This window comes from Myotis nattereri (genome assembly GCF_964212035.1).
Source record: "Myotis nattereri genome assembly, chromosome: 1".
NCBI lineage: Eukaryota > Metazoa > Chordata > Mammalia > Chiroptera > Vespertilionidae > Myotis > Myotis nattereri.
In genome coordinates this window covers 181,028,997-181,041,085 of record NC_138075.1, presented here as the reverse complement: position 1 = coordinate 181,041,085, position 12,089 = coordinate 181,028,997, and the positions used below count along the sequence as shown (strand labels likewise).

Genomic DNA, 12,089 nt, shown 5'->3' with positions numbered 1-12,089 from the left:
ACATAGTAGTGAATGAACATAACAAACAGAATTTCTGCTTTCCTAGAGAGAGACCATAAATATGCAACTGTCTAATATAATATCAGGTGGTGAGCGCTAGGAAGAGAACAGAGTAAAGGATTAGATTGACAACAAAATCCATCTGAGGAGGTGGTATTTGGGCAGCCACTTGAACGCAGTGAAGGAATAAGCCATGTTGGTATTTGAGGGAAGAGCACCCCAAGCAGAGAGAATGGCATGTTCTAAGACCCTGAGCTGGGAACATTCTTGGTAGTTCCAGGGACAGCAATAAAGCCAGTGTAGCTAGAGCCTGGTAGAAAAGGCTGGGAAAGAGGGTAGGAAATAAGGTCAGAGAGAGAAATACTAGTAAGTGGCCCCTGGAACTTTTTAAGCAGTAGAGAAGGTGCCACGGGCTAAGACAATCCTTTCATGAAACCACCTCCACGTTTCTAAACCCCACCTTGGAGCCTGGTTTGCTCTAAGTACCAAGCTAGGCTCCCCAGAAGATGGCTGGGGAGACTTAGCATCCACCTCCTCCAAGGTGGTTGCAAACTTGTACCCTCAACACACTGTCTCCAGCTGGGTTCTCCCATTTGACTCAAGAAATCTGGGTCTACTAAAGGCCTAACATAAGAAAAAAAGAGTCAGTAATTCCTGATGTCAGCAGATCCATGAGAATTAAGGGGGGAAAAAAAAAACCACCAAAAAACAAAAAAACAAAAACAAAAAAAGAGTGTTGTACTATCTTTCAAGATACTAGTATACAGGCAGCTGAGGCCCAAAGCTACCCACAACCATCCCTACCCACCCAACCAGGGAAGCCAGGGGTCCTGGTGATCAAACTCCTCTTACCTGGTTCTCATCCGCTCTGTGTCCCAACACTAAGTTACTTAGAGATGGCTTTGAAAATCTGAGATTTTTGTGAAAATACTTTATTTAAAGAAATAGGTTTTATAAGTACATATACCCATTATTACTGGTCATGCTATTCTGGGAAATTTTAATATGCAAAAAATCACACTAAATTTTGTGTTTTTGTTACTAAAAATAGAAAATATGGATAAGAACAAAGGAAAAAAATCATCTAGAATCCATGCCTAGGGATGACTAGCCTTCACTTACTGGTTTCCATAATTCCATACTTTGTTTCTATGCATGTAATTTTTTTTTTTTTACAGAGAGGAATATTTTACATACTACTTTATAACTTGAAAGCACTGCTTTGGGGGAACGTTGTTCCTTCTTTCTCATTTTTGGTCTAAGAACCAATGGAATTTAAAATGAGATGAATCAATCAATAATTGAAGTGGGATTAGTATACCATTTAGATGAAAGAAAATTTATGTTAACAGTTTATATACTACTCTTACAGAATATTATAAATAATTTCCCCCAGAAATTGAGGACTGATGAGGGATGTAGTCCTTGTTTATTTTTAGCACTAATTAAATGCTTAGTAAATACTTAACCAAGTGAAATACATGTGTGTTTATAATTGAAGCATCTTGCTATTACTTAAAAATAAATATTTCCTTTTGTGACAGCATGGATGAACCTGGAGATTATTATGCTAAGTGAAATAAGTCATTCAGAGAAAGACAAATACCATATGCTCTCACTTATATGTGGAGTCTAATGAATAAAATAAACTCACGAACAAAATAGAAACAGTGGCATGGATGTATGGAACAGATGGACAGCTTTCAGAGGGGAAGGGAGTGGGGAGAGTGGATGAAAGAAGGTGAAGGGATTAGCCAGAGAACATATATGCATAACCCATAGGCACAGACAACAGCATGGTGTTGTTCAGAGGGAAGGGGGGCCCAGGGCTGAGTGGAGATGGGCAAAGAAGGGCATCTATAATAGTGTCAACAATAAAAATAAAGTTAAATAAAAGAAAAAATATTTAGGGATGGAGGCACTATATTATTTGCAAGAACATTTTATTAACATATTTTAAAAATATAAAAATCTGTTTAAATAGGTCATACTTTGATTGCTTTTTAGTTTTGTCAAAATCTAATCCTTTAATTTATATTCTAGAGGAAAACGATTTTAAGACTATTTCTTTTGCAGAGTGTGCTAGATTGGAAGAGAGAATTGCAATAGTAACATGGAAAACCTGTAAACTTATTTTACAATGTTATTTCTTTGGTCTTTATGACTTTATCCAAAGTTTCAACTATTGAGGAACTCTCGTATCCCTACTGTCATAAAGCAATTTTATGGGACCATAGAAATTGATTCTTAAAGTTTTAGAGCTAAAAAAAAATATGGCCATCTGTCCAGGTCTTGGTAAAGGGCTTACTTTATTTAAAATTAACCATAGCCCTGGCCAGTGTGACTCAGTTGGTTGGGTGTAGTCCCATGCACCAAAAGGTTGCTGGTTCGATTCCCTGTCAGGGCACATGCCTGGGTTGTAGACTTGATCCCTGATAGGGGGTGTGCAGGAGGCAGCCAATCGATGTTTATTTCTCTCCCTCCCTTCCTTTCTCTTTAAAAATCAATGAAAAAAATCTTTAAAAATAAAATTAACCATAAATTATTTACTCTATGAGGACATTATTATAAGTACTTTTTTGACAAGTCTGATGCCTTAGATGAAGGAAATTTTTCTTCAAACATAGTTTGATTGAGTGAAGTAATAACCTTCTACATTATGGGGATTTTGTAGTGACATCACTTAAACATTGCATTTTCCACGTCTTGCATCCTAACTGGGGTATCTCAGCTCACATGGACAGATATTATCCTGAGGATAAGCAAGTACTCAGGGTCATTCTTTAATGAATTCATCCAACACTCAGGAACTGTGTTAGGTAATGGGGACAAAGAGGAAGATATCTCTTTCCTTGAAGAGTCATAGCCTGGTGGAAAGACAGATATTAAACAAATTCAGGAAGGCTTCCTGGGCCCAGGTAATTTTAACATCGAATTAACATAGAGGAAAATTGTGGTTCTACGAATGAAAGTGAAAAAGTATTCCATGTTTTTAGAACTCTACTGTGTAGAGTTCAGTAAGCCAAGTCCAGTGACTGGGAATTGCTGAACAGAGTCGTGGGCTGTTTCGGAGTCTGGGGTCACTGAGGAAATAACTGAAGGGCAGAGAACTGGACCCTGGGTATGAGAATGCTGTATCTGTGGTGAACATGCAGCACCTTAGAGCCATCCTGATCAGAAGGGAGCACACGGAGCTGGAGTAGCCCTCCACCCTCTGCGTGAAATGAAGACATGGATTCATGGCCATGTCAGCGGCTCTTCCAGTTACCCGAGTAGTCCTGTAAATGCCACCTGTGGATTCATGCCTCTTTTCGACTGCAGAGCCCTGGGTCATCTCAGTGTTAGGATCCTAATTCAGTCATAATCTCTCTGTTTTACTTGAGTAGGCTGGAATAGGACGATGGGAAAGTCAAGGGACTTATGAGACTATTTTCCCTATGAGAAAAGGAAAAATTTTAAAGATATTTGCTAAATGCCTGTGACATTGTACAAAGTATTTGGATTAAAAGTAAATTACATTTAGCTCTAGCCAGTCTGGCTCAGTGGATAGAGCATCGGCCTGTGGACTGAAGGGTCCTGGGTTCTATTCTAGTCAAGGGCACATGCCCTGGTTGCGGGCCCGATCCTCAGTGGGCGGTGTGCAGGAAGCAGCCAATCAATGATTCTCTCTTATCATTGATGTTTCTATCTCTCTCCCTCTCTCTTCCTCTCTGAAATCAATAAAAATGTATTTTTTTTTAAAAAAAAGTAAATTACATGTAATGGGCCCTTAGCAACTTCCAGGCACTATTCAAACCTCTTTAAATACATTGTCTCATTTCACCCTTTCAATAACCCCGTGAGTTAAATACTTTGTCATTCCTACTTTACAGATGAAGAACCTGGAACACAGACACCTTAACTTGATAAGGGCCTCACCAGTAATAAATGGTGACACCAAGGTTCAAGTGCAGGCAGCCTGAGTTCTTGGAGCCCATGGAGCTTTGTGAACTGGGGTAAATTACTCAGTCTCCTGAATCTTCATCTGTAAAATGGGAATAGTCATAATAAGGATAGTGCCAGCTCCTAGGGTTGTCATGCAGGTAAGTGCTTTGCACAGGTAGCATCCATGTGCACTTCCGTCCCTCTCTGCTGGGCCCAGCCCTCCGGCATGAGGGCAGAGGCTGGGAAAGCACACCAGGCCCCCTCCTCCAGGACCACAAGTGCCTCCTTCCATCAGTGTTTCCTGCTCCAAGAGTCAGGCCTTAGTCAGTGTAAGATAATGACCAATAAATGGTAGTGGCTGCCTTTGTGAAGTTGTCATTTTTATTTAATCTGTATCCTGAAACTAATATCGTTTTCTTGAAATCAGCAGGAAAGATATATTACATTGTGCTTGGGGATGGAATTTGTTTTTCCTCACCCACTGTCATTGCTCTTTGGGTGAAGAGTCAATATAGTTGGCACACTATTGCCAATTTCGGAAGAATGAGCTATAACAATAAAGAGAAAGAGATTCAGAGGTTTTGCAAGTCAGGTTCTAGTGCTCATTTGCTTCGATTCTGATTTTTTGTGAATTGGCTACTGGGAATGTAATCTCACTTCAGATGCACTTTATATTTCTTAAATGACTTTGTTTCTGAAGCACATTCCCTAAGAGGTGATGTATGCATTTAACATTTCTCAGCCTAAAAGGATGACTTCATTTTGCGTGGGAATGTTGTGCACATCCATGTAAATCAGTACATTGTTGATATGTCTGATATGGTCCTGCGGAGAAACAGAACCAAGAAAAGACGTATGTATCTTGGCTTGTGCAAAAATTGTGGGAACTGGCAAGTTCCAAGCCTATAGACTGGCCAGTTGGAAATTCAGGCAAGCGTTGAAGTTACAGTCTTGAGTCTGAAATTTTGAAATCTGTAGGGCAGGCTGGTAGTATGGAAATTCCAGCAGAATTCCTGTGTTACAGTTTTGAGGCCAAATTCCTTCCTCTCCAGGAAACTTCCGGTTTTGTTCTGTAAGCCTTCAACTGATTGGATGAGGCCCACCCAGGTTATCAAGGGTAACCTCCTTTACTTAATCAACTGATTGTAAGTTAACGACATCTACAAAACATCTTCACAGCAACATCTAGGTTGGTGTTTGACCAAACAATAGAGCACCATATCCTAGCCAAGTTGACACATAACATTAACCATTGCATGTGTGTTCAGCCTAGCGGTGTGAAAGTGTCTGTTGCTAGCATCTGCAGGCTTCCCAGCTCATCCAGTTCAAGTCGAATGCTAGTGTTCTGAGGACTTGTCAGGAGCTTGGACACTGCTCTGACTCTGCGCCAAAGAATTCTAATAACACTTCATTTGCTTGACTGAGGAAAAAACGATGAGAATCTTTAGAAAAGAAGGAAAGTGTCTTTACTAAGCAACTTGATGAACTGTGCACCTTGGCTTATAAAGAACCTACAGAGGCCAGCCAAGGACTGTGCCTGCTTTGAGGGCTTACATTCTGGTCTAGCAAGCTAACAGGAAAGTAGATGAATACAGGAAACAGTGAGGTTACAGAGAATCACTGAAGAGCCATACCTGAGTATGTGTGTGTGTGTGTGTGTGTGTGTATGTGTGTGATGTGCAGGGTTAAGGGATAGGAAATATTAATCCTTGAGGTTGAGGCTTAAAAGAAGCATGCTGGTTTGCAGACTGTCTCTGGGGGAGTGAAGGAGGAGTGGGGACAGATAAGGGAGGCTGGGGCTGTCCAATGGCTTGGCCAACTTAAGCAAAGGATATAAGTCTCAGGACTGTGAGATTGGCCGAGGCCCGGGAGAGAGGCGAGTGCCTGATCATGGCGTCTGTGCTTTATCCCACCAGAGGTAAAGGTGAGAGACATCATAGTTTTAAACCAGAGAATAACACAGACAGCCCTCTTAAAAGAGGCTGAGTGTTTAAAACTCAGCCAACAGTATGGCTGTTTTCAACCCATACAAAATAGGAAATTAGGTTAGGAAATCTCTGAGAAAATATATTTCAGTAGGGTCAATTTGAAGCCAACTGAGCAGCCTTGCAAAGGACAGAGACTGGTCTCTGGGGTTCTGTGCTATCGTTGGGCTCAAAGGTGCTTCAGATGGACACATTGAAATACGGGTTCAGCATGATGGAAGGTGGGAAATAGGAAGGACATTTCTAAGTCCTTTTTGCACTGAGCCCAGTTTTACTTTTCTGTTATGACGCTTACTTCGCTTTTCAATTTGATGAGAACTAACATAGTGTCATCTATTTTTGTTTATTTAATATCCCCATGTGCATAATCCAAAATAATTTGTGAGGTCCTATGGATGGTGCTTTATTTATACCCCCTTATGCCTGGCATACAGCTGGACACATAATAGGCACTCTGTGTGTTGGTTGATCTGCCTGAAAAATATTCAACTACTTACTCGGGTCCTTCTTGATTCTGATGAGCATTCAAGTGTGTAGTAGCAAAGAGCTGGAAAATGCTGGCTAGTGCTTGTCCAAGTGTCGTTTTCCTTTAAACAGGCTCTGAAGGTTTCTGCTGCTTAATAGCAAAGAGAAACTTCAAGTCAGGGAGCAGCTTGTCCCCCTGACGTTTCAGGTCAATCGATGGTTTTTACTCTGGGTATCGACAGCTCTCTGCTGCATGCCCTTGTCGTGGGCTACGTGGGTTGACTGTGGTGAAATGGATTATACTGCTTTTATTGCCTCTCGAGATTTAATCAGTACCCAGTAAGCACGATGCGTGCCTGTGACTTTTCCTTTGCCTTTTAATTGTTCAGGCTGTAGGGCCGTTGAAGGTGCTGTTGTGTGTTCATACCTTGACTGATCAGTTTTTAACTCAGAGCTTATGCTTCTTTGCAGGATGCCACAATTTGGAAGCCCGATTCGTGCCAGAATTGCCGTTGCCATGGTGATATTGTTATCTGCAAACCTGCTGTTTGCAGAAACCCTCAGTGTGCCTTCGAGAAGGTATGATGTGCTAAATGTGTCCTAAATGTATTGGTAAAGTCAGTGAAAGGGTAGGGTTTTGGCATTTTTTTCAGCCATCTAGTTTTTTATTCCAAACTAACTGGAAACTTTATCAAACATGGGAGATAATTTTTGCATATCATATTTAAGAATCTCTTAATTTCTGTTTATTGGGCATTCAGTACTCTGGACCAGGCACTCTTTTAAAGGTTTTACAAATATTCTTCCATTTACTGTTATGTGGGGTAGATGTCTTTATCCCCACTTTACAGACAGGGAGGTGAAGCCTAGGGATTGGAAGCAGCTTAACCATGATTATGCAGTTAATAAACCAACTGCCACCCAGAGACTTTCCTGGGTTCGACAGTTGCCAAGGCTACTTGATACTAACCACAGCATTTATCAGCCACTGAATGGATTGAAAGTCAGGGTCAACTTCTTAAAGATGGTTTTCTAAAAACATTATTTGTTCTGATTGTATAATTGTGCTGCCTTTGGGCTCCCTAGAATATGAGAGGCTCTGACTCAGAAATTTCTGTTATTTGACTAAGTGTATGAGGAATGTTTCATCTTGTCCCTCTGTTAAATTTTTTCAGTTTTTTTTTCTAACTACACGTCTATGCTGTTAGAATATTTTTTTAGGTGCTGACTTTTGTTTTTAAAGTGAGTCTATTAAAATAAAAAGAGCTTAAGTTTCAAATTTGAACATTTGAAACTCCCTGGAGAAGACCAATTATTTGTTCTGAAAAAGCATTCTGTCAGTTTCACAGTTTATTTTTTCTAGTTTTCTTGCTCCCCCCACAATAATTAATCTTGAGCTTTCATACCCTCTAGTGCTAATACATTTCTGTTTCTAACTTTGGAGTGAAGGTTCTATATACCTTTAAGGTATTACTCAATTTCTGTGTGTATATTCCTGAGAAGTTGGTTATACATCAAGTGCTGGTAAATTTGATAATATTTTGTTGTATATTATAGAGTTTTCTATTTTATGGAGTAAACACTCTTAAAAGATCACTGTTTAGCTTGCTGAGTAATTTATGTCAAAATCTGAGCTGATTGTGTAATGGTAATGAAAACATGCCCTTTTCCATGTCACATGAATAATTGTGGTATCACAGCAAAAGCCTTGAACTCACTGTTATAAGATACAGACTGTATCACTGAAAACTAAATGTGTTCTATACCAGGGGGCCACCAACAGAATCTAGCCTCTATGACTGCAAACAAACAATAATTTTTGCATTTTGAAATGATTGGAAAAGATCAACAGAGAGCAATATTTCACGATGTGAAAATTATATGAAATCAAGTTTTAGTGTCCATGAATAAAGTTTTATTGAAACACAGACAGACTCATCTATTTACATATTGCCATGACTGCATTATAGTGATGAATTGTGTAGTTATGACGTAGATCAAAGGCAAAAATATTTTGCAGACAAAAGTTCTGACCCTTGTTCTATACCAAATGTGATTTTATGCCTTCCTCATTTGTTCCTCTCCTGTTTTTTCCCATTTCAGTAAAGGGCAGCTCCCTTCGTCCACTTCCTCAGGCCAGCAAACAGCATCATCCTTAGCTCCCTACTTCCTCCCACATCCCACATCATTAGCAAACCTGCCAGCTCTTCATGAAACAGTACATTCCACATGGCTTCCCTGCTCTTTCTCGGCTCTTACTGTTACCATCGTTTGCTTCATTCTCACACTAACCTCTTAACTTGTTTCACTGTTTCTGTACTTGCCTATTTCACTGTAATCTTGATATAGTAGCCAGGGTGATCCTACCAAAATTGAAGTCAGATCATGTTGCTTCTTTCCTTAAACCGCTCCAGTGGCTTCCAATGGCTTCTCTTCTCACAGTAACTCTTCACAGTGTCCTTTAAGGTGCTGTTGCACCCTATTAATTAACCAACTGTTCTCTCCCTTGCTCTCTCTGCTTTAGACATCATGCCTGCTTGCTGTTGAGTGGCTATGCCAGGCACACTTATGCCAAAGGGCCTTTGCTCTGTTGTTCCTACAGAGATTTTATATATATGTGTGTATATATATATATATATATATATATATATATATATATATATGCTTTGATCTTTTACTTCCTTTATGTTTTGCCTGAATATCTTTCTATTTAAAGTTGCAATCCTCCATCCCATATCACACCTTTCTTATCCCTTTTCCATGCTTTAGTTTTCTTCTTGGCATGCACTACTCTCTGACATACTCTATATTTTACTTACCATTCTTGTTTACTGTCTCTTTTGTTCACATTATATCCTCAACACCTACAATAGCAACTGACACATGGTAGGCATCAGTAAATATTATTTCACTGACCATATGAACGAATTAGAGATGGGGCCAGAGAGTTGGTAAGTTAAGGTTATGGAGAGCCTTGTATGGTGTACTCTGAAGCTTAGAATTTTATTTTTAAGATAATTAAACACTAATGAAGGTTTCAGGCATATTGGTAAATAGCCAGCTTTTCTTTTAGAAATCTCTCTCTGGTTTTTAGAAAATAATACATAATGTTAGATATGAGGAGATGAGTTCAGAGGCTGTGAGATTAATCCAGGTGAGAGGGAGAGTACTTAAATCGGGAACAGTGGTAGTGTCGGGAGCAAGAGGAAAGGGCAGGCTCAAGAAATATTTAGGTGATAAATCAGCAGGACTGGGTGAAAGTAGGAGGGCAAGGGAAAGGAAACAGAGAGATGACTCCCATATTTATGACTTGATGACTAGTTGGTTAGCTGAGCCATCAACTGATATTGAGAATACAGGAGAGTGAAGGAAAGCATCCCATCTGGGAGGGAAATGATGATTTCAGTTTGGGGCACATTGAGCTTGAAGTGTCCATGGAAACCCCAAGTGGATATTTCATAAAGACAGCTGGGTGTGAGTCTAAATCTCAGAGAAGATAGGGTTGGAGGCAGTATGTGGATATGATTAGTATATAGATAGTAATGCAAACTTTTAGAATTAATGAGATCATCCAAAGAGACTGTGTGGGGGAAAAAAGTACAAGGCCAAGGATGGAATTTGGGGAACACAAACATTTAAGGGGAGGTGAACCTAGGAAGATTAGAAAGACAGGATCAGCAGGTAAAAGGTAACCCTGGCCAGGTGGCTCAGTTTATTGTAGTGTTGTCCCCTACACCAAAAGGTTGTGGGTTCTCTTCCTGGTCAGGGCACATACCTAGGTTGTGGGTTCGATCCCCAGTCAAGGCGCTTATGGGAGGCAACATCTTTCACATTCATGTTTCTCTCTCCCTCTCTCCCTCTCTCTTTCCCGCTTCCCCCCCCCCCCTCAAATTAATAAAAACAGAGGCAGTTAGAAACCAGTCCTGTCAGAACAAATCCTCTTAAGGATTTCTAGAGACTATCTACGTACAGAGGACAATGCCATGCAAAGGAAAAACTGTATTAGTACATGGAGGGGGGTTTCAGCTGCAAGCTTCAATGCAGATAATAGTATTTACCTAATCAAGTTGTTGTGAGAATTAAAAAAAAAAAAAATATATATATATACACATATACATATACTATGTATATATATATATATACATATACATATATATTATCACATACACACATATATGTGTACATGTATGATGGGCAATAGTAGGTTTACAGTTGTGAGTGCATGAAACACAGAGTTTATCTTCTATCATTATTTACTAGAGGCCCAGTGGACAAAATCTGTGCATGGGTAGGGTCCCTAGGCCTGGCTGGCGATCAGGGCCAATCTGTGGGGTGACCAGTAGGGTGATGGGGGGGGGGCCCTGCTGGCACCTGCCTTGGCCGGCCTGGTGCTGCCCACTCACCAGTCCCACCCCCTGCTGCTGCCGGTCGCCTCTCTCTGGGAGGCAAATGGCAGGGCGATCGGGCCCCCGCTGGCACCCACCTTGGCTGGCCTGGGGCCTGTGGGCTGGGGGAAGCTCCTGTGTTGAGCGTGTGCCCCCTGGTGGTCATTGCATGTCATAGTGACCAGTCATTCAGCCAGTCGTTCCACCATTCAGTTGATTTGCATATTAGGCTTTTACTATATAGGATTCTTGTATTATATATTTTTCTGTATGAACAACTGTAAACCTCCTTTTGCATACCTGGCTATTTTAAGTACTCAATAAGTGTTAGCTATAATTATCAAATTATCATCATAATTATTGTTAGTTGGTTCTTCTAGATCCTACACAGGTAATCTTGCCCAGCTCCCTTAGCGATCTTCACTGATGTCTTGCCCATGTGGCCACTTCCCAGTGCTCCGCAGTGCAAAGCCTGGAGGGCAGTAGGCTTATGTGTTCCATGTAGCCCACAGCTCACACAGCTGTGCAAGGTTTCATCGTGAGGTAGCAAGAACTCCCTGTCTCTCCTTCTCTAAGCACCCACATGCAAATTATTTTGCTCTTCCATTAGCTCCAAATCATCTTTCATGTTCAACCAGAAGTTCAATAGATAGACTCAAGATGGAAACCCCTCATTGCCACTCATAAATAAGGGATTGTATATTTATGAAATGAGGTTTGAGGGCCATATCTGAAAATTAGTTTTTATGAAAAACAAAGAAAACTAACATCGGGGCATATAATATCCCTTGAAATCTCCCATTCTACCTGCTTGTTCCCCTTGCTCTCTGTTTCCATATTAGAATATAAACAGTTGGTTTATCTCATTTTCTATTTATATGAAATTCTTAGTGCAAATTAGGCTAATGTAGTTTCCACATTTGACTATCTTAGTGGGAATTATACAAGTGTCGTTTCTCTTGGGGTTCAGAGGACACTTCTCTGGAAAGTCATCAACATTGCATAGTATGTAGAATTTTATAAAATCCCATATCTTATGTTTATCCTTTATCAAGCAAGTAGGAAGAATTTGGTGATTACTGTTACTGGTGTATTTGTCTGCTTTATGGATTGATAATCGTAGTCCCATTGCTCACCCACTCTTGTGAATGTAGTTATATAAAATTACAATTTTCTTGTACGCTCAATTTTTTAAATAGAAGCAGCCCCAAATAACAAGGAAACATGAACACACACACACACACACACATTTTTTTTTCCATTCCAGCAGCTGAATTCTTTGTAGACTTTTATTCTGTGAACAGTTATGATTTCTTGGCTGATGTAGGAT

At 40.2% G+C, this 12,089-nt stretch overlaps 1 protein-coding gene across 1 annotated transcript in view; it reads left to right on the top strand.

Annotated features, from left to right (window-relative positions):
- Positions 1 to 12,089, top strand: part of FRAS1 (Fraser extracellular matrix complex subunit 1) — a gene marked incomplete at its 5' end in the record, with an annotated part of 444,917 nt that overhangs the window by 161,312 nt on the left and 271,516 nt on the right. Inside the window, one exon of the mRNA XM_081100823.1 lies at positions 6,846 to 6,953. Within this exon, the coding sequence (XP_080956949.1) occupies positions 6,846 to 6,953 (108 nt within the window). The remainder of the gene's footprint in view (positions 1 to 6,845; positions 6,954 to 12,089) is intronic.